The sequence below is a fragment of the Lingula anatina genome, chromosome 2 (assembly GCF_051362555.1).
Source record: "Lingula anatina isolate TDL-2025a chromosome 2, LinAna3.0, whole genome shotgun sequence".
In the NCBI taxonomy this organism is placed as follows: Eukaryota; Metazoa; Brachiopoda; class Lingulata; order Lingulida; family Lingulidae; genus Lingula; species Lingula anatina.
In genome coordinates, this window is record NC_141768.1 from 5,577,144 (window position 1) to 5,602,705 (window position 25,562).

At 34.4% G+C, this 25,562-nt stretch overlaps 3 protein-coding genes across 6 annotated transcripts in view; 1 reads left to right on the forward strand and 2 right to left on the reverse strand.

Moving 5' to 3' along the window:
• LOC106176872 (intraflagellar transport protein 140 homolog) overlaps positions 1-12,841 on the reverse strand; it is a 23,200-nt gene extending 10,359 nt beyond the window's left edge. The window contains exons 1-19 of one of the 2 annotated variants that reach the window (XM_087005326.1): positions 12,652-12,841; positions 11,989-12,139; positions 11,355-11,576; positions 10,673-10,803; positions 9,931-10,079; positions 9,359-9,534; positions 6,976-7,171; positions 6,510-6,658; positions 6,219-6,311; positions 5,895-6,005; positions 5,512-5,590; positions 5,002-5,221; positions 4,627-4,744; positions 4,221-4,369; positions 3,660-3,849; positions 3,244-3,375; positions 2,697-2,911; positions 2,138-2,315; positions 1,770-1,853 (exon numbers count right to left, since the gene is read on the reverse strand). In XM_087005326.1, coding sequence (XP_086861452.1) covers positions 1,770-1,853; positions 2,138-2,315; positions 2,697-2,911; positions 3,244-3,375; positions 3,660-3,849; positions 4,221-4,369; positions 4,627-4,744; positions 5,002-5,221; positions 5,512-5,590; positions 5,895-6,005; positions 6,219-6,311; positions 6,510-6,658; positions 6,976-7,171; positions 9,359-9,534; positions 9,931-10,079; positions 10,673-10,803; positions 11,355-11,576; positions 11,989-12,132 — 2,736 coding nt within the window. In that variant the 5' untranslated portion in view covers positions 12,133-12,139; positions 12,652-12,841. Of the gene's footprint in view, positions 1-1,769; positions 1,854-2,137; positions 2,316-2,696; positions 2,912-3,243; positions 3,376-3,659; positions 3,850-4,220; positions 4,370-4,626; positions 4,745-5,001; positions 5,222-5,511; positions 5,591-5,894; positions 6,006-6,218; positions 6,312-6,509; positions 6,659-6,975; positions 7,172-9,358; positions 9,535-9,930; positions 10,080-10,672; positions 10,804-11,354; positions 11,577-11,988; positions 12,159-12,651 lie in introns of both variants that reach the window. The other variant, XM_087005327.1, reaches the window with a different exon arrangement.
• Positions 12,842-12,996: 155 nt separating this feature from the next.
• Positions 12,997-17,015, forward strand: LOC106176835 (peroxisomal 2,4-dienoyl-CoA reductase [(3E)-enoyl-CoA-producing]). Its single transcript, XM_013559381.2, has 8 exons — positions 12,997-13,140; positions 13,822-13,890; positions 14,022-14,139; positions 14,298-14,367; positions 14,536-14,660; positions 15,069-15,162; positions 15,825-15,929; positions 16,302-17,015. Exons 1-8 carry the CDS (start codon positions 13,064-13,066, stop codon positions 16,520-16,522), a joined length of 879 nt encoding a protein of 292 aa, XP_013414835.2. The 5' UTR covers positions 12,997-13,063; the 3' UTR covers positions 16,523-17,015.
• A 5,262-nt stretch (positions 17,016-22,277) lies between these two features.
• The window catches only part of LOC106176900 (uncharacterized), a 32,530-nt gene continuing 29,245 nt past the window's right edge, over positions 22,278-25,562 (reverse strand). For all 3 annotated transcript variants that reach the window (XM_087004659.1, XM_087004658.1, XM_087004660.1), the window contains exons 44-47: positions 25,117-25,413; positions 24,505-24,608; positions 23,885-24,075; positions 22,278-23,586 (exon numbers count right to left, since the gene is read on the reverse strand). In XM_087004659.1, the coding sequence (XP_086860785.1) occupies positions 23,186-23,586; positions 23,885-24,075; positions 24,505-24,608; positions 25,117-25,413 (993 nt within the window). In that variant the 3' untranslated portion in view covers positions 22,278-23,185. The remainder of the gene's footprint in view (positions 23,587-23,884; positions 24,076-24,504; positions 24,609-25,116; positions 25,414-25,562) is intronic.

Here is a 25,562-nt window from a genome sequence, read left to right on the forward strand (position 1 = left end):
CATTTAGATTGCCAGTATATGACTTCCTATTCAACTTCAACAGTAACTATGGACCTATCTCTGCCAGGTTTGGAGTTAAAAGAGAAAGAAATTAGCAGAGTTCAGTTCATGGTGAAAAGTAGGTCAAAGGTCAATTTTAAGGTCACATTTAGATTGCCAGTATATGACTTCCTATTCAACTTCAATAGTAACTATGGACCTATCTCTGCTAGTTTTGGAGATAAAAGGGAAGCAAAATTTGCAAAGTTCAGTTCATGGTGAAAAGTAGGTCAAAGGTCAATTTCAAGGTCACATTTAGATTGCCAGTATATGACTTCATATTCAAGTTCAATAGAAACTATGGACCTATCTCTGCCAGTTTTGGAGATAAAAGGGAGGCAAAATTTGCAAAGTTCAGTTCATGGTGAAAAGTAGGTCAAAGGTCAATTTTAAGGTCACATTTAGATTGCCAGTATATGACTTCCTATTCAACTTCAATAGTAACTATGGACCTATCTCTGCCAGTTTTGGAGATAAAAGGGAAGCAAAATTTGCAAAGTTCAATTTATGGTGAAAAGTAGGTCAAAGGTCAATTTCAAGGTCACTGTAAGATTGCCAGTATATGACTTCCTATTCAACTTCAATAGTAACTATGGACCTATCTCTGCCAGTTTTGGAGATATAAGGGACTAAATGTTATAATTTCGGAGTTACCTTAATGTGCCATAAATTTCCTACAGAAAAAATTAATTAAAATAAAGAAAAGGTCATTTTGGTCAAAATTCTTGAAATGGGAGGTGCTCTGAAGTTCCAGAAGTTCAAATTTGATGAAATAATGTCATTTTTGACCACAAGTTGTCTGCTTTGCCAAGCCTTATGTTTTATTTTTCCAGAGTTCAAAATTTATTATCCATTACCGTACTGCACATTTTGCTTTCACCACCAATATGTACTTTTTGGTACAGCGTAACTCAAAAACCGTATGGAATACAAAAAAACGGAGACCACCTCCAGTGTTGGGCTTTACATGCTCTACAAAATGCAAAAAAGAATGGGTCTCTAGCATTAACGGTTCCCGAATTAGAGACAGTTTTCAGTTTCGGTATCTTATGGCCGCTACACCCGTGAAAATGCACCGATTGACCCCAAATTCACACAGATGAAAGATGACCTGAAGGGTAACATTTTCCAATAATATTATTGGTTAAGTCTGTGTGGTGTCTGAATAACAGCGCACATAAATTTTTTTTCGTAAAAAAATTCATTTTTTTGAAAATTTTTGCCTGTTTGACCTTGAAATAAAGGTCAAAGGTCAAATCCAAGGGCATATTTGAAATCTACACATATGACTTTTGGAAAGCAGTCTGTAGAAATTTTTCCCATAATTCCTTCCGTAGGGTAGATAATTAGCATTTAATTTTGCCATTTTTGGACAAGGGTGCATTGCAATGAGTGCCACACCTAGACCCCAATACCGACAAAGCCCAAATTTTACGTGGAACGAGTTGAGATTATAGGTGACCTAAATCCAAGAGATGGGTATGGGGGCCCTTACCGTCTAGGAGGAGAAGCGGTAACGGTAACATGGCGGCGGAGCCGGCGGAGCCGCAGGAGCCGGCGGAACGGACCGGACGGGACTAAAACCATGTGTACCGCCAGCGCTAACGCTGGTGGTACAAAAACACTCTAAATATAAATTTAATGATTAATTGGTGAGATATGTCATATAATAAACTTTTACAATGTCATATATGCCTGATGCATACCAATAATTAAATTATTACACTTACTCTGTTCCACTGTCCCGAGGCCTGATACAGCTGATTTAAAAGATCATATCGCTTGCAATTCTTTAACAATCTTTCTGCATCATCCTAAAGAAAAGACATTTGGCATGATTTCAAAACAGGAATTCAAAGGGTTTTACAAAACATGATATTCATGTACAAATGCAAAAATTCTGTAAATACAGCACATTACACACTGCTGCCATGACAGATAATTACTAGTTATAGACAGAGAAAAAAATAAGAAAAGTTATGAAATATTTTTTAGAATATAAGTATTATGTTCACAAGAATTGCCCTTTCAATACCTAAAATAGGTAGACAAAAGAAAATATTGGAGCAGCAAGGTATAGAAATGTATTTTAACATACCAAAAGTCCTAACTGCAGAGCTAAAGCTGCCACTCTAGCATCTATCTCAGGCTCCTTCATGGACTCTCTTAAAGCTTTGGCTCCTCTTGCATGACCCATATTTCCTAGGCACACCTGAGCTACATCAAGCCTTCTTGTTTTTACACACATCTTGGCCATGTTCTCCCAGACTGACTCACTAAAATTTGGTTTATGAGAAAGGCTGTAATGGCTTCTGGTTATATCCTACTCTATTTTTTTTCATTCCAATCTCTTGCCATTTGTTTAAAATTCTGTATAAAATTTGTTTCTTGATTATTCCAATTAAAATCAACTATGGCAATGACAGCATATTTTAAACTACAATATATTCTTTTCTGTGGAAGTTTTTCATATTAATATTGAATTGACCATGCAAAACAGATAAAAACTAATGCTGATGCTTATCTATCACAAGAAATTTGAAGTACAGTGTTACTTGCAAATTACTTTTGTCAAAACCCTATCAAAAACCTAAGTTGTTATCTAAGTCAAATAAACATAAGTTTTCTTTTGATTAAAACTGCATGAAAATGTGTACCTTTTGATTAACTTGATAGCTTTAAAGGCTTCATCCATGTTCCCAATAGTGAGATAATAGCTGAAGTTCAGCATGGCATCCCGTGCATTCTTATCACTGTGTTCCAGCCCTATGAAATCCCTCATCGTGCGCCCGGCTAACATTTTGAGATGATTAGCTGAAGCTGCCACTTGTGGACGGGGTGTAAATGTGGTCTCTTCAACAGAGTCCTCTGACTGGAAAACAGGTGTTGTGCTTTGTTAGCAAATTCTTAAATATTACAGTAAGTTTGCACATGTGTTTGTACTACAACATGGCAGGAGTGACTGAGGAATTTACTTAAATACAAAAGATGTTTCTTCAAATATATATTCAGACAACTCTTACATGAACTACATCTAAGACGGGTTTATAACTTTGCAAGTCAACACTAATAATCTGAAATTATGTGACTTTTTCAAATCCACGTGGGTATGCTTATATTAAAGCCTTCCTCAACAAGCTAATTTGCACACACAAATGTGCTTGTGATTTTTCTGTAACTGATAAATATGTGTTTCTCCGTTACCTTCTTTGAAAAGAAATAATATGGCACTTCCACTCCCACCAGAGCACTGAAGGCTGAGCTGATGACAAAACTGTCCTGCATCAGAATTCCATTCTCAGGTGTCACAAACAAAGACACTGCCATGCTCTTGGTCTGCAGGTAAAATAAGAAATCAATTTCTACACAGCATAATAGAAAGAATTTGAAGGCACTCTTGTCATGTCAAAGTGGATGAAAAGATTAATATCTGTAATTCTATATATGAATGGAGTGGTGTGGATGGCAAGTGCACAGTGATCTTAAACACAGATGAATTTAGCTTGAAGAAATGAGTACATATACTTCACTACCATTGCGGGACACCACTTAATATAAATAAATGCCGTACAATACAATGCAGCTTTTTTCACAGTGGCCAAATAGCAACTGTAACTTACCAAGTTAATAGCTGCCTGCTTGGCTTCAAATCTTTTCCTGTATCCGTCCTCCTTTTCTTTGTTTTCCGTGTCTTTCTGTGGTTGCTGCAGTGACTTGGTTTCACAGACTACAAGCTTTGTTTCCTGAGGATCCCAGTACTGAGAGACGGGGTAATGAAGAGCTATGTCATGTGCAGCTTGAGCTTTACCTCTACAAGTAAGATGGATCAATAATATTACTTTTATAACCCTAACTATCCTTACATGTGTTTAAAAATTTGGGAAATATATCATATGTAAATGATTTGTTCTGAATCTAAATGTAAACCCAGTTAATCATGATACTGGGAAATTATGTGTTACAGTTCAATACACAAATCCATATGTGTGTGGAGGGGCAGATTTTCTACATGTAATTGTTTTAAAGACAAGTATCTATCTTCCTCTAGACCTGTCACTGTTCACAAATAAACAATGAAAATAATTAATAAACTGCATACAATATATAAAAAAACTTTGATTCGGTCTTGGTGTGATTCACTTAGTTTGGAACAGCTTGAACTATTCCTGCTTCACATTTACCTGTCAACCTCTGATGCCTCCTCTCCATCAGCTGTGGACTGTGCAAATAATTCATCTTGTTCTCCCCTCCCTGTCTCAAAGTTGAAATACTGGATTGTGTCCATTTCTATATCCCACACGTACAGTTTGGGGTCTGGTAAACCATCAGCCTGGGATCACAAATAAAGTATTTATCTGTTCTCTTATTTGTTCATTGCAGTTTCATGTATATGAAGTACAGCACAGAATGTAAGGTATGTACATACCAGACTGTATCTAAATAAAACTACTATGGTACACATGGTACACGGTGCATTTTAACACCAAAGTCACAGACATTGATTACTTTTTAAAAGAGTAAAACTTCAATAAGTGATCTCTTCCGCAGCCTTAGAAGGCTTATTTTATATTAGCATGTTTCTTTTACCTTGGTACAGATAAAGCTGACTTTTGAGCCATTGCAGTTGCACTTTGCGGAGACTAAAGAACCAAAACCTTGAATAACATCTGGTAGAGATTTAGGGTTACCATGCTGCTTTGCTTCTCTGTTGAATAATAAAAAATCTGATTACTTTACATAGTCTAAGAACAAAGTAATTACCCATCATCATGTTACTCTTTTCATACATTTTTCTTTACAATGCCTGTATCTGTTAGAGCAAAATGAAACATTATAGCTGATATGGTGAAATGGATTTTTACTGTTTCTCATATAATCATCAGACCTCATACGTAGAAAATCATGTTTAGTTTCTTAAGAGACAATTTACCTTTTTAACATTACTGCTGATATCAAACTCACCTTCGTGACAAGTCAAACACCTTCACTGTCCCCTTGTCTGTGCCAACCACAAGAAAGTTAGTGCAGATATCCATGCAGACAGGGTCCCCTTCCACCTCTGTGAAGTTCAGCAGCTGTTTCACTGTGCCCTGGAATGTGCGTACTTGAACCTTGCCAGGCTCCACAGTGTAGACATTTTGTTCATATAAACACACCAGGGTAGACTCTGTGTTGAACGTACCTGGGAGATGAAAAGATAATTCGATTTCCTCTCACATTTGCATGATCTTCATAAAGTGCTTTCAATGAAATTATCAACACACTTTGATTTCTTTCAACAATATAAAAAACAGCAACATCAAAAGTTTAAAAATAGTTACAAAGCATAAGAATTTAATTTAAAGTCATTTGTAAGGATAAAAGGTGTAAAGGTTACTTTCACTTTATTCTCATATTACTTTTTTTTTACATTAGTGCCACTTTTCCTGATATATTAGTATAGTTTAGTTTTCCTTCTAGATGTAAACTTACCTGATGCCTTTATCAATGATTTGTCTGATGAAAACTCATATACCACTAATTTCTTTCCATTCCAAGCTGCTACATGGTCCTAGAAGTAGAACATTAAACATTAAAAGAAGAGGAATGGTGTGCATCAGCATGTTGTTGAAAAGTAAGTAATGTTTATATAGTTTTAACTAAAATCACTGTTTTTCATTAAAATTAAACTTTCACTTTCTGTGTACAAATTTTCAGAAATCTGTTTGGCATTACAAAAATATGACATGAGCAACTATGCTCGCCAATGTGAATAAGACAACAAAATAACATCGACTGTTAAATGATACAAAAACAATCACTTTTTCCAGAAATGTCATTAAAAGTTAAGTCAAAAATACAGATATAATTATTACCTTGTTTGTAAAAACTCCCTTGACTTGAATATCAGTTTTGAGATCTTGATAAGTGTTTGATCCAAAGAAATCAAACGTCAGTTGACATGGACCTGTCTGAACTACAGATGTCTGAAGAGGTAAAAATTTATATGTGCCACATAAATATATGAATGTATATTCATCTGGGCTAGGCTAAGTGGTGAACACAAAATTTGAACAGGGCCTATAATTTCATTATCTATAAAGAATGTTGCATGTTATGTTAATTACAATGAATATATACAGAAGCCAACATAAATCACAAGTGTGGCTGCTGTAATATTTCAATAGTGTTAATCTTACCTGGTCCTGGAAATGTGCACTCATCACCTGTTCACTGAGAACATACACATTCTCCACAGCATTCACAGCTAGAAGGTTCTTAGAGGTACCCCACTGTAAACATATGTTAAATATGCCTCTTTAAGTTTCACCTCACAAGTCACAATCATGATAAATATGAGCAGGGAAATTGCTAATAAAATGTTTCCTTCTTTTAAACAACAGCGACATGAATTTTTCAAAAATCTATCAAAAAAAGAATTTAATTTGTTTGAAAAACATCATTGTTGCTAGTGGAAGAGGAATGCTTACTCTAAGCTGTGTTATGACTCCATCAAGGTTTGAAGGGGCCTGAAGCTTCCATGTTGCTTCAGCTTCCTGTGCGCTCGCTCCAGTGTCTGTTTCAGTGGAATACTTCCACATGGCAATGTTACCATTGCTAGTGCCACCAGCAAGGATACCTATAACAAATGACGCACACACCATCAATGTTATTCTAAAACCATTGTAGCACTGCAATGAATTTGTTTTAAATAGCATCTGATGCACAACAAGATGTCTTAAACAGAGCTTCTTACTGTCCATTATCTGCAACTATAATGAATATGATCTAGCTTATGAACTAAAAACCAATTCAACTAGGGTACTTTTTCCTTTTAACACAGAACATAGCACGCTTTGTTCTCATGGTGTAACAATTGTGAAGTTACTTTATTATCAAAGGTATCCACAACAGTGAATCTCCTCCCACTTCATACCAAAGCAAACACACACTAACCCTTCTCAGCACAGTAAGCTACACAGTTGATGACCTCTGTGGGGTCATATCCATTGTGGCCTTCCAGAGACAGGACAAAGTTCTCATCTCGTTCTAGATCCCACATTCTTAGAACTGTTTCCCCAGTAGCCATTGCCAATACCCCGTTTCCAGCTAAAATTATGACTGGTTCCTCTGTTTTACCACTCAATTTTGCCTGGTAGAAATAATTGGAAAATATAACAATATTAAAAGTTGTATTGTATATTTGCACACCAACCATGCAACTTGACAGTTTTTCAACATAAGCTCATCGTGCACATGTTATTGGCATGTAACACACTTTACGTATATAAATATGTCATTTTAATGTATTACTAAATGCCTTTCTTTTCTTATTACTTTGATAGCAAGCTAAAATTGCTAATGTATTTAACAAGGCAGCAAAGCTGTCAAATGTACAGACAAAAAGCAGGAAATAAAAAAGGCTACTGTCAATTCTGATGCAAAAGTACATTATGTTAAACTGCAAATTCAACATCAAATTTTAATTATGCTCAACAGGTAATACCAATGTAAGTAAAATGTGTAACAAGTTTAAGGCTTCAGGCCCATGTGAGTTGAAGTTCACACTTTGAAAATGTATAACTTCCAGAAAAAGAAGTCAATTAGACTGCTTTTCCAACTCAGGCTGCTTTTTTGAAAGTTTGGCAATCATAAGTAACATGGTTTTCCCATAATGGTCATCATGGCAGCAGCACCCTAAATTATGTTTTCTTCTATTCTGATGCAACATTACATAATGTTTAACAGCATAGTGTTATAGTAAGATCAATTACTCCTGTGAGTTTCATGACAACAGGCCTATCGGTTTTCCTTAAAATGTGTTTACAGTGTTGCATATATGCTGAAAAGTGAAAAAACAGCATAACTTATAAAATAATGGCCCGATCATGCTTATTTTTGAACCTGACCTGCGTTTTATGAATATTCATCAGCTCTGTAAATATACAGCCATAAAGTAAAACTACCTTCCACTTATCATGTTTACAATGAAAGTGCACGGTGCCGGTGCTGGCGACAGTGACAGTGACAGCGACAGACGCAGGTGATGGCAATATGTACAGACACATCTATATATATATTTACTGTACTGTTTGAGAACAGTGACATGGTTTTTCTTAAATGGTCATCATGGGAGCAGTGCCCAAAATAGGTTTTTTTCAAATTTTGATGCAATATTACATAATGTTTAACAGCATAATGACCATCAATTTTTTTAATAATAAAATAAAGGTATCATGGATATTCAGAAAATGTGACTAGCAAAGGTTTTCAGGCCCATGGAACTTCCAAGTCACAACTTGAAAATGCCAGAATGTAAACAAGACAGCACTGTTCTGAAATGTTTTTTTTTTTTTTTTTTTTTTTTCATTTTTTCACAATTTTTTTAACATAAAACAAAATAAACAGTTTACTGCCATTTTTATATGACCAATGAAGAAAATTGATGAGATGGGAAAAGTATCAATAGAACAGTGTTAAATGTCCAACTTCCTCCATTCTGAGATTCTGAACATAGTGGATGAATGCATCTGACCAACTGTAATGATATGAGTTTATTTCCATTTTTGACACTTTATTACACAATACATGATAACAAGTTTACCATCATTTTTACATAATCAACTCACAATGTTGTAAAGATGCAGGAAATGTCAAACAAACACTTTTACGTATCTTATTAGTTCAATAATGAGACTGTTAACATGCCTAAGAATTGAATCTGAGGAAATGTGAAAAAACAGCATAACTTCTAAAATAATGCCCCGATTATGCTGATTTTCGAACTCAACCAGCGTTTTAGTAAGATTGACCACTCCTGTGAGTTTAATGACAATTGGCCAATCTATTTTTCTTATATTGTGTTTACAGTGTTGCATATATGCTGAAAAATGAAGAAACAGCATAACTACTAAAATAGTGGCCCGATCATGCCGATTTTCGAACTTGACCTGCGTTTTAGTAAGATTAATTACTCCTGTGAGTTTCATGACAACAGGCCTAACGGTTTTCCTTAAAATGTGTTTACAGGGTTGCATATATGCTGAAAAGTGAAAAAACAGCATAACTTCTACAATAACTGCCCGATCATACTGATTTTCGAACTTGACCTGCATTTTATGAATATTCATCAGCTCTGTAAATATAAAGCCAAAAAGTAAAACTGCCCTCCACTTATCGTGTTTACAAGGAAAGTGCACGGCGCCGACGGCGACGGCGACGACAGACGCAGGTGACAGCAATATGTACAGACACATCTGTGTCTGTACATAAAAACATAATACTAAAAACTTTTTATTTATAAATATATAAGCTAGTGAAAAAAAAATTAAATAATCACCTTCATGGTTTCTTTAGTCTCTCCTTCTTGATTGACTGAATGCTGATATAACATAAGTGTATCTGTCACAGTCACCAAAATATTCTTTTCTTCATAATATATCAGCTTTCTGATTGGATCGTCAGCTTGAAAAGCTTGAGCAGACTTTCCATTTTCATTGACATAATAAACACCGCCTGGAATATGGTGAGGAAAACTCATAAGCTTAATGTCAACCAAAGTAACTACAACAAAGGTCCTTTTCTGTTTAAATAATTGTTCTTACAAATCAACCTCTATTACTTGTTATAGCAACTAATATTTAACCAAATACCAATTTATACATAAACTGTTTTTCCACAATGGTTTTTGTAGCTGCATTCATAACTAGACCAGGAGTATTTTAGAAGATAACTCGGGACAACCATGCAGATTCAAAGAGGCACCCATTCTACCTAGGCAATCTGGTCATGGGAGTAAGTACTTCTATTTGAATCAGTGCTAATTTAATCAGATTATAAATGGAACCAATGTGTCACACCAAGCACCAATATTTTAAAACATTTAACCCCCAAATCAACTGACATACATACCCTTATCCCCTGCAACAAAGAACCCCAGTGCTTCTGTTCCACCAAGGTAAGGATTAACTATTTTGTTTTTTCCTCCCTTTCTCCACTGAAACATGTCTAATGCATTTTCATCTCCATTGACTGCAGCTCTTGCTAAGACATTAATATCCCTGACAGAAAGCAAAAGGGATGTACATCAACCAACTAAATATATCTCTCCTATCCATTGATCTAAACATTGAGCTATATACACCATTTATCCAAAGTTAATTTGAGGCCCCCAGAATGAGGATTTATACCTCTAAGGTTGTACCTCATGTTCTGGGAATATAATTGTTCCACATGTTTTAGACCTACATTTAAAGAGGTTATGGCATCTGCAGTAAGCTAAGCCCACTATAGCACAATAAACTACTAACAAACTGCTGAAAAATCCTTCACTTTTGCTTAGAAAACTGAGAAATACTATATTTTTGTGTCAATATTGCACTGCTCATGCAAGTATTGATTCAGTCAAATTATTTTTCTGAGACAAGCCCATGTGACCTTGTTACCACAGCCATATTATATTTATCCCATCTATATTAGAAATACTTTTAAATTATAACACCACAGAAACATTTTTTATAGTGTAATTATGACGAGTAGATCTACTAATAAAGAATTTCTATTAATTTTAACTATAATTAAAACTTTTCCCAGTGGAAATGCAGAAGGATTTTGTTAGAAAAAATAATGATATGCAGTACTGAAAACAACATACATTGCTGGATCAGTGGGAGGTGGTGGTTTAAAGATCAAGGCTGTGAGACTTTCCTCCAGGTTATGTTGACACAGAGGTGTAGACTGCAGGCGACCTCTATGATCAACTTTCCACACTATCACAAAACCACTCTGAAAGGAATTAGAATATTTCTTTGATCTATATGAGCAACATTTCCAAAGTTAATTCCAAACATTTGTTAGTTTAAAAATTAATTTTACCTGATTGACATGGGCAAAAATTAAATTCAAAATTAAAAACATCAAGTTTAGAAAATTGGTAGCAACAATAAACTCATTGAGTCCACCTAATAACACAATCTCCTATACAACATGAGATAGACAGAACAACCATGGGGTGGTAATCTTGTTTACTGACAGTATCTTTTATTGATAACCATTTCATATCTCCTCTAATATGTTTTGTCAGTGACTATCTTCAGTAAGAAGAAAGACATTTTGTAACATAAATGCTTAAACCAATCAGTTGCAAAGCCTGTTAAAAATCAAAAATGAATCCTTTCAAAATATTTTTAAAAATCATTATAAAAATAATAGGGTGCATTCTGGCACTAATGAACAGACCTTATAAAAAGACCATAAATCTCATAACGCTCTTAGGTAGCAAACAATCCAGCCATTGAAAAACAATATAGAAACGGAATATTAAGTTTAACACTTACTGCATCTCCTGATACTAGTCTTGATCCATTCGAGCTCCAGTCTAACACAGTAATTGCAGACTTATGGAGGCGGATCGCTTCATTTAATTCCTTGTCATGCTCACTCCATAGGAGAATCTCTCCACTCTCCCAACCCACTGCCACTACTTTTTTACTGGGATGCCAAGCCAGTACAGTAGGAGGCAGGGACCTTTGAAGCACTGCCTCTGGGATGTGTTCTCCCTGGGAATATGATTTACATAAATATTAAAGACACTTTAAACTATTATGCCAATTTATTATTTATGCTGATCACAGAGCAGTTTGTTGGAATTCTGTTATTTTAATGTTGAGCTATTTTCATTCATTTCAAGTTTCTACAACATTCAGGTTAAAGGTTTGGTAAACTGAAAGATTTCATTTACAGCAATCATTTTTTTTTCATAATAACCTCACTCTCCATATTTATATAATTATCAATGATAACAAATATTATAAATTGTTCCCTTGTTAGTACTAAAACCTATAAAGCACTACTTCATTCAAAGATGTAAGAAAAATAAATCTATATCCTGCATCAAATAAATTGAAACATGCAACATTGCACTCTTCTAACTTTGTTTTATCCTATAAGGACCATCTTTCAATGACTTACTTCATCGTGATAGAGATTGACAAATCCTCCTTTTGTTTGGTTGTATGAAGCAACAGCTAACAGTGGATTTGTCTTATGCCACTGAATATCAGCATTGGCACCACCAGGTGTGGAGTGCACTTTGAGATCAAAGTACACAGGCATCTTCTACCTGAAACCCAGTGTTTTCTCTGTACCATGAAAGATGAACGAATCTATTTGTTCAGTTTTTCTTCAACTTTTTAATTATTTTTTTCAATGTTATAAAGATTATTTAACAATGAGAAACAGAACTGTTGCCACACCAGTTTCATATGAAGGACAATTGAGATTTTATCTACAAATATATCACAAACATTTAAGAGTTTCTTTAGGCCACAATAAAAATTTAACTGTTTCCAAAATCCATACATGTTTCACTGAAATTTTCATTCGACCATAATTTAACCAGAATCTGCAGAAATAAATTTCAGAAAATAATGACAAATAGAAACCAAAATTTACTTTAAAGCACGTAAGAAACAATCAATCTGATTGATTAAAGTGTATGATATATTGTTATAAACAGTTGTGCCATGCCTATGGAAGTTATGAAATGATAATATGTCACTGTCAGTGTCACTTCGCATTAGTGCCATCATCACTCGATCAGCGGGAATGTGTACTATAGCAACGCTCACTTACCTACTGTTTTATCCGATATTTTAGAAAAATTCAAAATACAAACACAAGCAGAATTCTTCTGGGTACATCAACTAACTAAATGTATTACTCCTTTGACGATCAGACTCCTAAACATCCAAATAACAAGGTAATGTACCGCTCCATTTAGACTTCTCGGCATTTGACTACCACCATTTTGAAAATATTTGACAAGCCCGGATGTAGGTCATTGCCTTCGTGCTTTTCCGTAAAAAATATTTATCAATAACCTTCCTATTTTCCATATTTTTTCTGTTTCGTAGACTAAATTTATGTGTGTGTGCAGCTGATTTCTCACTTGATAGGCGTTATAGTCTTTCGTTTTTAGTAAATATTTTTCTTAAAACGAAAGCACCTGACCAGACCAACCTTTGACCTCTGTCAGCACGGAAAGATGTCAGCAGAAGGAGGCAACCTCGAATCCTCCGTGGAACAAAATTATGCATATGTTTTTCAGAGAGACTTGCTAAGGTTACTTATGTGTTGTTATTTATACTGTTAGATACGAGCCTTTCAAAATGATTCAAATGGATCTTCATGAAGTCTACGCTACGTTCATGGACTGATTCTTAATACAAAGTTCAAATTCAAGAATTGGATCAAAATTTATATCGGTCATATCCTGATTATATTAAATAAATCAGAATCAAAATATTAGTGAAGTGAAAAAAGTAGCTCAAGAAAAAAAACTATGAAGATAAACGGGAGAAAAACAACAGAGAACCCTTATTCCGACCTGTCAATTTTTAAAGGCAGAGCCCTGAAGGTGGACCCGCCCCCCCCCCCCCCCCCAGTCGGATGTTTGCCCATACTTTTCCTACACTGACATCACAGATGAATGGAAAAAGAAAATATTTTAGTCTTTGTTAAAATAACTAATATGTATTCAATTCAACCATCTATTAAATTTCTTATGTTCACTTTAAAAGTTGGTAATGAACCTTAATTGTATTATCGTTCTTCTAATGATAAATGCCTGATACCATCTTTCTGCTATGGGAAGAAGTGCTGCTTCACATGCCTATAAAATACCTTACCCATATGCTTTATGTATATGGAACATTGTTTAGCATCTTGCTAATGATAAAAATTCTCTTAATTCATGTATGCATATTTTTTGTACAATGAAAAGAAGTTTAAAATGTTTTGTAGGGATAAGGTTGCATTTGTGACTGGTGGAGGTAGCGGTATAGGTTTTACCATAACGGAGATATTAATGAGGTAAGAATAGCTACAGAATGTGACCTTATAAATATCTGTGCACTCTAACTAATTTATGGATGATTTCCTTTTAAGCAGCATATGCCCCTTTTGTCATGAAAACTAAGATACTACATCATGATGCACTGTAGGCATGGTTGCAATGCTGTCATAGCCAGTAGGGATTTAAACAGACTTCAGAGAGCTGCCAAGAAATTGGAAGATGCAACCGGACGGAAATGTCTTCCAATAAAGATGGATGTTAGAAAGGTGAGAACATACTGAACAGTTGTTTCACTTTTTGTTTAGTTAAGAAAAAAATCATTTGTAATATGGAAAGTAGTGGTAGATTATCTTTAGATGCCAGGTAGTCTATAGAGGCCAAATATCAGAAACTGGGAGATAATATCTGCTTATTTTTTTCCAAGCCACAAGAAATTGTTGAAGCTGTGGACCTGACCATGCAGACTTTCAAGAAGATCGATATTTTGGTTAATAGTAAGTTATACCATTATAATAAGGGTAGACATATAATAACTTATCAATTAAAAGTTTTATCTCTAAGTTAACTGCATTAATTTTAAAATTCAAATTTTTTTCCATTTGCATGAAAACTCCCTGCTATGATATTAATGACATGTTTATAATTAAGATTGCAATATACAGGTGCTGCTGGTAATTTCCTCTGTCCAGCCAGTAGCCTTTCATTCAATGGATTTAAAACTGTCATGGACATTGATGCTAATGGTACTTTCTACGCTTCAAAAGCAGTTTATGACAAGTGTATGAAGGTATGCCAACATGGGTTTAAAATACTGTTTAATCATTTTATGAATGCTGCACACAGTTTAGTCTCATTTAGAAATTATGGACTTTTTGGTGTAAATTGGTGAAAAATAAATTTTTTGGGTAGTTTTGGTTAAAATGTAAAATATGCTTGTAGGTCACAGTTTGAAAAAGTGAACATTAAATTGAGTTTTGTTAGTAAAAATTTGTTTCAGAAAATACATATTTTCATGTATTTTTATGTTTTTACTATCTTTTATTTACTTAATTTTTTTTTTCAGTTTAACTTAGTTAATAAGATGATTTTTTTTAATCTGAGTGACAAGAATCTAGTAGTGGTTGAGTTGAAATTTTGAGAAAATATTCTTGATATTTTGAAGTCCAAAAACTGTTCATAACATTTTTTTTTTCAGAACCATGGAGGTGTTATTGTAAACATTACTGCCACTCTTCACTACAAGGGCCAGGTGTTCCAGACACATGCAGGCTCAGCCAAGGCCGCAATAGGTTGGTCGACACTGCATGTTTTATGAAATTGGATTGTTTTCTTTTCACTAGTAATAGGAACGATTTTCACATATTATTTGTAACAAAACCACATTTACCAAAAATTGAGTTTAAATCTGTTGAGAAATGTTGTTCCTGCTGTAGTGTCTCCTACCCATAAAGTTACATTTGAAGAGATTCCCTTCAAAACAAATGAACCACATATACAGGTACTTGTTTCTTTTATGGCATAACCAAATTAATCACCTGATCACCCATAAAATACTTTTTAAACTGCCCCTTCTTCAATTTTCTGGTCATAAATTGACCTATATACTTATCAGCCTGGCCATTTCGTAAAAAAAAACCAAATGATGTAGTAAAGTATGGCGCATTACTTTTGGATGTGCAGTTAAATGAGTTGCTGAAATGATCAATGTAATGAATAGTACAGTAAGAATGCAGAAAATACCCATTCAGGTATCATTTTTTGGGAAATATGAAATGATACACTTCATTATTTTTAGGTCATACTGTTTGAAATTATATGGTGGCATTTGGTTGGGTTTTATTGCAAAAATTTGAGTTCAAATGTATTTTTAAGAAAAACTTATGATCATAATTTAGTCATTTTTAGTAAACCAACAGAAGTTTTATGCATATTTGAAGTAAATTTCTTCCAGATGCTATGACCAAACATCTGGCATGTGAGTGGGGTAGAGACAAGGTACGGGTGGTATCTGTGGCACCAGGTCCTATTGCTGATACTTTAGGCTTTAATAAACTTGGTAAGAATGGAGATGGTGCAATATTATCAATTCCTTACTCTGTATTCAGCCAGGCTGTTTGCATTCCATAAAATATTTTATTTTTTATTTCAAATGTCCAAATGTTGTTAGGATTGAATCAGATATAATTTTCAGTTTGTAGTAATTTTTGAGAACAATGTGAGGCATTATCTTTATCTTTGCTATTCAGATTTTGTTTTGTTGATTCCCCCCAACCCCCCCCCCCCCCCCCCCCCCCACCTTATTAAACAAAAAAAAATGTACAGGTGATTAAAAAGTAAAGCAGGCAAAGATCAATAAAAACTTCCCAAACATTTAGAAAAATATATGCTTCCTCATAGGTACAAATAACTTTATTATGCTTTATCAAAGGTGGTAACGCACCTGGGGCAGCAGCCAGGTTCATGGACATCCCTCTACAACGAGTAGGAGAAAAAGTGGAGATAGCAAATGCTGTAGTATACCTGGTCAGTGATGCTGCATCCTGGATCACTGGGATCTGCCTGGTCGTAGATGGAGGAGCCTGGCTTAGCTCAGCAAATAGTTTCAACTATGCCATGCAAGCTATGAAGGCCCAGCAGAGTAAATTATAGGTGATGAAATTGGCCATTTTAGGAACATTTTGAGATAAATAAATTTAAAAGCCATCAAAATTTTCTTAAAATACAAATATGCAAGAAAAATTGAGTGACTTATGTAATTTCTGAATTGACTGGAAGACTAAATCTTCCTCTTTGGTGCAACACTTCACAAATCTTAAAGATTTGAAAATGTTTAAAAATTCTAAATAAAGTGCACCACTGTAATTGTTTCTTTTGAGTAGTTTTAAAATAACAAATGTGCAATAATCAGAGGGTCCATATGAATAAACATAGGCAAGTGATTATTATTGTGATATTAGGTAAGAAAAATATGGATTGCTAAAAGTGTTTGAAAAGATTTCAATTTCAATAACTTGATTTAAGATTCAACTCACCTTTGTTAGAATATATCCTTGAATTTACTTTTGTATCTGTAATATGTTACAGATGAATATTTTATAATGATTAATTATAAATAAAGTGTTTATAATAGCTTTTACAAATAGATATTGGTTTGTGTGATATCTTGAAGAATATATGGCAACTTGTATTCATCGGTGTTAATTCTGCATCAACTCTGACGATTTACCCCAATAAAGGCAAGTCTTATTGAATGCATAACTTAGAATTTCAACCAAATACATAGCCAAATCAGAAAGCCCACAAACACAATCATGCAAATTAGAGCCATTTCAGCTCCTGTCTGTGATTTCGCTCGTTTGCCTGGAATGTGATTTTTTACTGAAATTTTGTTTAGGTTTGTCATTTAAAGGTTTTAACTTCAGGAAAAAATATTTAAAGCAATTAAATGATAAAATAAAAAGATAAGATTCCCTGCCAGTTTATGAAGAGCACAACCACCTGCAACTAGCACAATGTAGGCTGTGTAGAGTTTACATGCAGTCATGGTGGGAGGAGGGCTTTTTATGTACAGACACAGATGTGTCTGTACATATAGCCATCATCTGCGTCTGTCGTCGCCGTCGCCGTCGTCGCCGTCGCCGTCGTCGCCGTCGCCGTGCACTTTTACCGATAACACGATAAGTGGAAAACCATTTTGCCTTTTGATTTGAAACTAGCAGAACTGATTAATATTCATAATACGCAGGTCAAGTTCGAAAATCAGCATGATCGGGTCACTCTTAGGGAATTTATGCTGTTTTTTCACTTTTTTCAACATATATGCAGCACCGATAACACGATAAGTGGAAAACCATTGTACCTTTTGGCTTGAAACCTACAGTACTGATGAATATTCATAAAACGCTGGTCGAGTTCGAAAATCAGCATGATCGGGTCACTTATAGGGAATTTATGCTGTTTTTTCACTTTTTTCAGCATATATGCAGCACCGATAACACGATAAGTGGAAAACCATTTTACCTTTTGGCTTGAAACTTACAGAACTGATGAATATACATAATACGCAGGTCAAGTTCGAAAATCAGCATGATCGGGTCACTCTTAGGGAATTTATGCTGTTTTTTCACTTTTTTCAACATATATGCAGCACCGATAACACGATAAGTGGAAAACCATTGTACCTTTTGGCTTGAAACCTACAGTACTGATGAATATTCATAAAACGCTGGTCGAGTTCGAAAATCAGCATGATCGGGTCACTTATAGGGAATTTATGCTGTTTTTTCACTTTTTTCAGCATATATGCAGCACCGATAACACGATAAGTGGAAAACCATTTTACCTTTTGGCTTGAAACTTACAGAACTGATGAATATACATAATATGCAGGTCAAGTTCGAAAATCAGCGTGATTGGGTCATTTTTAGTGAATTTAGGCTATTTTTTCTCTTTTTTCAGCATATATGCAGCACCGATAACACCATAAATGGAAAACCATTTGACCTTTTGGCTTGAAACCTATAGAACTGATGAATATTCATAATACGCAGGTCAAGTTCGAAAATCAGCATGATTGGGTCATTTTTAGTGAATTTAGGCTATTTTTTCACTTTTTTTCAGCATTTTTGCAACACTGATAACACAATAAATGAAGAGCTGTTTTACCCTTTGGCTTGAAACTTACAGAACTGATAAATATTCATAATACGCAGGTCAAGTTCGAAAATCAGCACGATCGGGTCACTTATAGGGAATTTATGCTGTTTTTTTTCACTTTTTTCAGTATATATGCAACACTGATAACACAATATAAGAAAAACAGATTGGCCAATTGTCATTATACTCACAGGAGGGGCCAATCTTACTAAAACGCAGGTTGAGTTTGAAAATCAGCATAATCAGTCCATTATTTTAAAAGGTAATGCTGTTTTTTCACATTTCCTCACATTCAATTCTTAGGCATGTTAACAGTCTCATTATTGAACTAATAAGATACGTAAATGTGTTTGTTTGGCATTTCCTGCATCTTTACAACATTGTTAGTTGATTTTGTAAAAATGATGGTAAACTTGTTATCATGTATTGTGTAATAAAGTGTCAAAAATGGAAATAAACTCATATCATTGCAGTTTGTCAGATGCATTCATCCACTATGTTCAGAATCTCAGAATGGAGGAAGTTGGGCATTTAACACTGTTCTATTGATACTTTTCCCATCTCATCAATTTTCTTCATTGGTCATATAAAAATGGCAGTAAACTGTTTATTTTGTTTTATGTTTAAAAAGTGTTAAAAATGGAAATAAACCCATTTCAGAACAGTGCTGTATTGTTTACATTTTGGCATTTTCAATATGTGACTTTGAAGTTCCATGGGCCTGAAGGCTTTTGCTAGTCACATTTTCTGAATAACCATGATACTAATATTTTATAATTAAAAATTGATGGTCATTATGCTGTAAAACATTATGTAATATTGCATAAAAATTTGAAGAAACCCCTATTTTGGGCACTGCTCCCATGATGACCATTTAAGGAAAATCATGTCACTTACTGTTCTCAAACTTACAGGAAAGAAACATGGGACTAAAATACAGCTCCAGTAGGCAATGCAGTCTGTTTGGTAAATTTTTCTGGCAATTAAACAGTTTTTTGTGAAAATTTAATTTTTCACTTATTGGCATTTTCAAGGTGTGACTTTGAAGTTCCATGATCCTGAAGACCTTTGCTTGTCACATTTCCTGAATATCCGTGATACTAATATTTTATAATTAAAAATTGATGGTCATTATGCTGTTAAACATTATGTAATGTTGCATCAAAATTTGAAGAAACCCCTATTTTGGGCACTGCTCCCATGATGACCATTTAACAAAAATCATGTCAATTACTGTTCTCAAACTTACAGGAAAGAAACATGGGTCTAAAATACAGCTTCAGTATGCAATGCAGTCTGTTTGGTAAATTTTTCTGGCAATTAAACATTTTTTTGTGAAAATTTAATTTTTCACATATTGGCATTTCCAAGGTGCGACTTAGAACCTCCACGGGCTTGAAGACCCGTGCTAGTCACATTTTGTGAAAATCCATGACACTTATATTTTATTATTAAAAATCGATGGTCATTATGCTGTTAAGCATTATGTAATGTTGCATCAAAATAGAAGAAAACACAATTTTTGGTGCTGCTGCCTTGATGACCATTATGGAAAAACCGTGTTACTTATGACTGTCAAATTTTCAAAAAAGAAACACAGGACTAAAATGCAGCCTGAGTTAGAAAAGCAGTCTAATTGGCTTCTTTTTCTGGAAGTTATACATTTTAGTGTTATATTCATTATCTTTTTTGGCATATTCATTGTGGGACTCGGAGCTCCCATGGACATGAAGCCAAATGGTAATCATATTTTCTACATGTCCATCCTATTTATAGTCAATAAACAAAAATTGGTAATAATTATTCTGTAATTTATTATGTATTGTTACATCAAAATTGACAATCTTTTTGCACTGTTACTGCAAACATTATGAAAAGAAAACTGTGCTACTTATTATAATTTTAAACTTACAAGTACGATTTTTAGGATTGGCCTTCAGCTCATGAGAAAACCAGCTCTATTGGATTATCATGTTTATTGTATTTATGCATTTTTTGTGAAATTTTCATTTTTCTCATTCTGGCACTTTCTAAGTATAAACTTGAACTCTGATGGGCCTGAAGCCTTATGCTTTTACTTTCGTCTGTGTTACCTGTTGTGCATAAGTTGATGTTGACTGTGCAGTTAAACATAATGTATTATTGCATCAGGATTGGTAGTCTCCTATTTTGGGCATTATGGTTTTGTGCTTTTCTTAAGGTGTGACTTATGGGCCTGAAGACCTTTGAGTGGGTCAGTCTGTAAATTACCCTTGGGTATCACTAGATTAATTTCAGAGTTATAAAGTCATTTGCTTTAATAGGCCATTAAATGAGATTATGTAAAGCACACTTGTTGATATTTCCCTGTAAACTCCCAAAGGTAAAGCTCTCTGCTAGATTAATAATAAGGAAGCAGTGATAATTATGCAGGTAAATTTTGTTTAATATTGCAAATAAGTTTTAAATATATATATATATATATATATATATCAAACTGGAAGATTAAAAGTTTGAATAGCAGCTTCATTGGAATTATATTTACCTCAAGCTCTGCCAAGGAGGTTATATTTTCACCCCTGTTTGTCTGTCATCCACATAACACAAAAAGTTATGGACTGATTTTGCAGAAATTTTCAGGAACTGTCGGAAGTGGACCAAAGAGGACAATGATTAATTTTTGGTGGTGGTCCGGATCAATAATCAATCAATTATCACTAATAATCAACAATTGCTGCCTTGGCAGAGGTCTGCACTCTCAAAGTGCTTTTCTAGTTTTGTTGTTTTCCTTTATAATTTTTTCTCAAACACTTGCATTTGTGACTTTTAGCCCCAGGCAGGCTGTCATCTGCCTGGGGCTCTGCACATTTTCTGTATTTCTACATAAGCAGTTATATTGTTTTTTATGTCTTTAAACATTATGTAATATTATTTTATGCACTGTCATCATTTTTCAAATATTGAGACTTTCATAATGTGAATTTGAACTCTCATGGTCCTGAAACTGTAATCTTATTGAAGGGGTGGATTGAGACCATCTTCTGGGTCTTCCGGAAGACAGTCAGGTTATTAGTTTATATTGACTGGTATCTATTTTTTTCTGTTGGAACACCATCAAAATGGAGGATGGATCAACATAGATACTTTGTAATACTGTCAGAAAATATCTCTGGGTCCGCTCCTGTTATTGACCATGTTACCTGTTGTGCAAGATTAAAATTCAGTGTTGACTGACAGTGCTATTATAAGCATTATTTATTATTGCATCAAAATTGACAAAATGACCTTTTTTGCATCTTTATTTTCTGTTTTTTGTCTGTACATTTGACAGCTTTGCTGCCTTGTTAAAGTTTTCATGGGGCCGAAAAGAAAAATCAATTACCCTTTGGTTAAAGTGGTACAAGATATAATAGGAGCAGATGGTTATATGAAAGATGCGATATTTTCATGAGATATTATGTCAACTTAGTGGAAACATATCTAAAATACCATTTAAAAGTTGAGAAAAATATGGTATACTTAATATGTGGTGGGATTTAATTTGTTGACATGTTTAAAATGAAAACTAAATGGGGACTTCTAATCCTAACGAGCATTCATTCATTGTTTTATATCACTGTTGTTATGCAAGACTGCTGTTATAAGTGTTAACATTTTCTTTCAATTATTTTTATTACTAGACTCAGGTTAATAATAGCCATTCTGATAATGGGTTAGTCAGAAAAATCTTTACAATTTAGACTGTCCTGAAAGCAACAAGAGAAATTCCTTTTAGTCTCTGATAAAATTTTATTCACTACAAAATATATGCGCAACATCACAGATATTCAAATATATAATGTGAATAGTCTAAAAAAAATAATATCTTGGACGGACAGCAGTCACAGTAAACGTCGATTTTGACTGTTACTTTCAAGAAAATAATTCCATGAATACCTTTGTAGAATAAATGTCTAAAACTGTGACTCAGATGTATATATTTTCCACAGATTCACCACAACAGTATATGTGTAATAATATATAAAGATAACAAATCTAGATTATGTGCACTTAATTCAAACATCTTTCCAAAAAGTGTATAGATGCAACCTCATGTGCTGCAATACAAATAACAGTAGTGTATCACAAGAAATATATATTTATATACATAAAGAAAAGTAGGATAGAAATAGGGAATTAGAAAAACTAATATCACTTAAATACATATACTATGGACATATTATTGCTAACAATAGACATAAGGCTGACTTAGATAATCATTGCACCTCTGCTTATTGTATGGACAGATATAAAACTCAACAAAACTTGTAAAAACTAAAATAATCTTTGCATAGTATACTATCACATTTCTGATAACATCAAGAGTTAAGGATAAATATTTTAAAAATCCAGTTGAGATATTTTTTCTATCAATACAGGTACAGTGTATTCACACTCAAAACTTAGATGAGTTGCCATGCACAATTTTTTAGAACTGATGCTGTAAAAATAAACCAAATCTTGTTTGCTATACCTGATCCTGTGAAGACACAGCTTAAATTGTATGGCTTTTATATGACCATCACACTCACATTAAAACTGATGCAATAAATTTCACTTTCACAGAGTATTTTTTTCTATGAATGGTTACATGAAACACTGATGAACATTTTAAGGAAACTTTTCTGTGCTGTGATTTTAAATGATAGTACAAGCTTGACTTCCTTTGGAAAACTGGCTAACTGCAGCCACTTCTTTACGCAGTTTCTCAAAGTCTTTGGCAGCCTTGGCGTTCCTGTACATGTTTAGGGTGTTCCTGGGCTCTGTGATCTCTGCATCACCATTAGGAAGTGTATCACCTTGGGCAGAGGTATGGACATCTGGAGGATTGTTTCCGATCTGGGAGATGTTCGCTGGTTCTTCCGTCTCAGCTGCAGGATGGGATACATCATTAGGTACAGGGCTTGGTACATGATTGGGTACAGGATCCCGTTGAGTTGGCTCTGCCACAGACAGTGGCTGATGCTGGGAGTTGTGACCAACAACTGAGGTTCCACTCTGGCTTATTTGGGTCTTGCTTCTTGGAGCATTTGTTTTATCTGAAATAGTGAATTGAATGTGATGAGTCAAGTGGACAAGCTGTGTTTCTGTGCAGAATGGTAAGAACAAATATAAAAGACAAATAAATGAACGAAAGGCACGTTGAAAGCAGGGTAAAAAGTACTGATACATTGTTACAGAGCAGTTGGGAAAGAAGAAAAATCCACTTTTTTTTTCCCAGTCAACAGTTCTGAATCTATATTTAAAGATTGATGTCGATGCCAAACCATCTTAAGAATTAACTTACTTTTGATGGTTATGCACAGAAAAAAATCTGTGAAAAATAATTTCACTTACCTGGTTTTAAGCCTGCTTCTTCACTACTAGTTTTCAGCATGTGTTGGGTGGAGAGCAGCTTGAGGTAATGAAGCAAGGAGTGGGGGGTCTGCAGTGGGAAGTCAGACGTGTCGTAATGGAGAACACTCACACGGGGCAGTTCCTGGTGCTCTGGGCACAGCCATACTATCTTTCCACTGGCCAGCTGACATCTGTAATAGAGAAAAAAAAACAAGTTGACGGTATTTATTTAAAGTGAGTAATTCCTGCACTTCATCTAATTCCATACTAATGGCAAAATATGCAGCAGAAGTAGTTATCCAATTGTCATAAAAATAAACAATGTGTTCCTAAACCATTCATTCATAATCTAATACTATTTCCCAAATAATGCACTTAATAAATTGTAAAATTAATATTTCAGATGACATACAGAGATATATTCCAGTTAGCATTATATAATTATTTTATTCATTCAAAAATATGCTCACATCCTCTTGTGGGAGAATGATGGGAGAGGAGCTGGAGAGAACCCATTTAATTATGACAGAAACAATAATGGCACTTACAAGCCACATTTTCCTACTCTTTCAACCACTGCACAGTAATAATAATGTTGACAAAAACTGTAGTGGCCATACCTTCTTAGTCCTCCAGCAGTTTTGTCCAAATCGCTGTTGATAAGGAATTGTCTCAAGTATGTATACACTGGCTTCATACTCTCCACGTCCACAACTCCAGCATTCTACAAATGATATAGGACATGAAATAATTTGTTGTTAATACTCCCAGCTAGTGTATTTACCCCTTTGTATTCTTTTATCTTTTTTGAGGCATTGTACTGCTTATCTACAAGTATTTAAATCTTGAATTTAAAGTCAATAAATCTTATTAATTTAATCCCCTTTACTTGTACAAATCTTTACTACAAGTGTCTCAAATTGAAACAAAAAAAGAAAATTAACAGATTTTGTATAAATGTTTAAAAGTTTGGTATGGTGATTGGTTGCCCTTCTTGTGTTAGTCTCAAACATCAATCATACTCTAACTAACAGTTATATTTAGGATTCTTCTATATCCTCAACATTGCCAGAGTACAAACAAATTAGGCATCATAATTGACCACAAAATGGCCTGATACAACTCTTTGTAGTTGAATTTTAAGTTATTTCTTGAGGTGTTTGAAATAACACCAAAAAATAAAATATCTTTATGCTTCTAGACCTTTAAAAACTTGCCCCTATGCTTCTTACCTTTTCCAGCATGTCCAACAGGTGTTCTCCTTGGACACCATGGAAACAATTCAGGTCAATACTGCTGTGTTTTATCACTGTCATAATCCTGGCCAAGTAAGGCGAGGTCAGTGGGAAGAACATGTCTAGGTATTCTCCCACTAATGGAATTGCCACTGGTTTTCCTTCACAGTGCCAGCCGCCCTCGTATTCACACAGGAGCCGCAGGCAGTACTGGACTTTATCTGAAGTAGGTTTCAACACCTCTTTAGGAGACTCATCAGTGCCAGCCACCTCTGTGTCAGACTCTGGTCGGTTCTAGAGTTTAGAGAAAATGGATGGATATATGGATGTAATTAGACAAATTATTTTTTATGAAAAAAAAAATTGCCACAAACACTTAGCTGCTACCTTACTTATAGTAAATGATAAAATCAAACTTAAGTATGTATTTACCCACAAAGAAA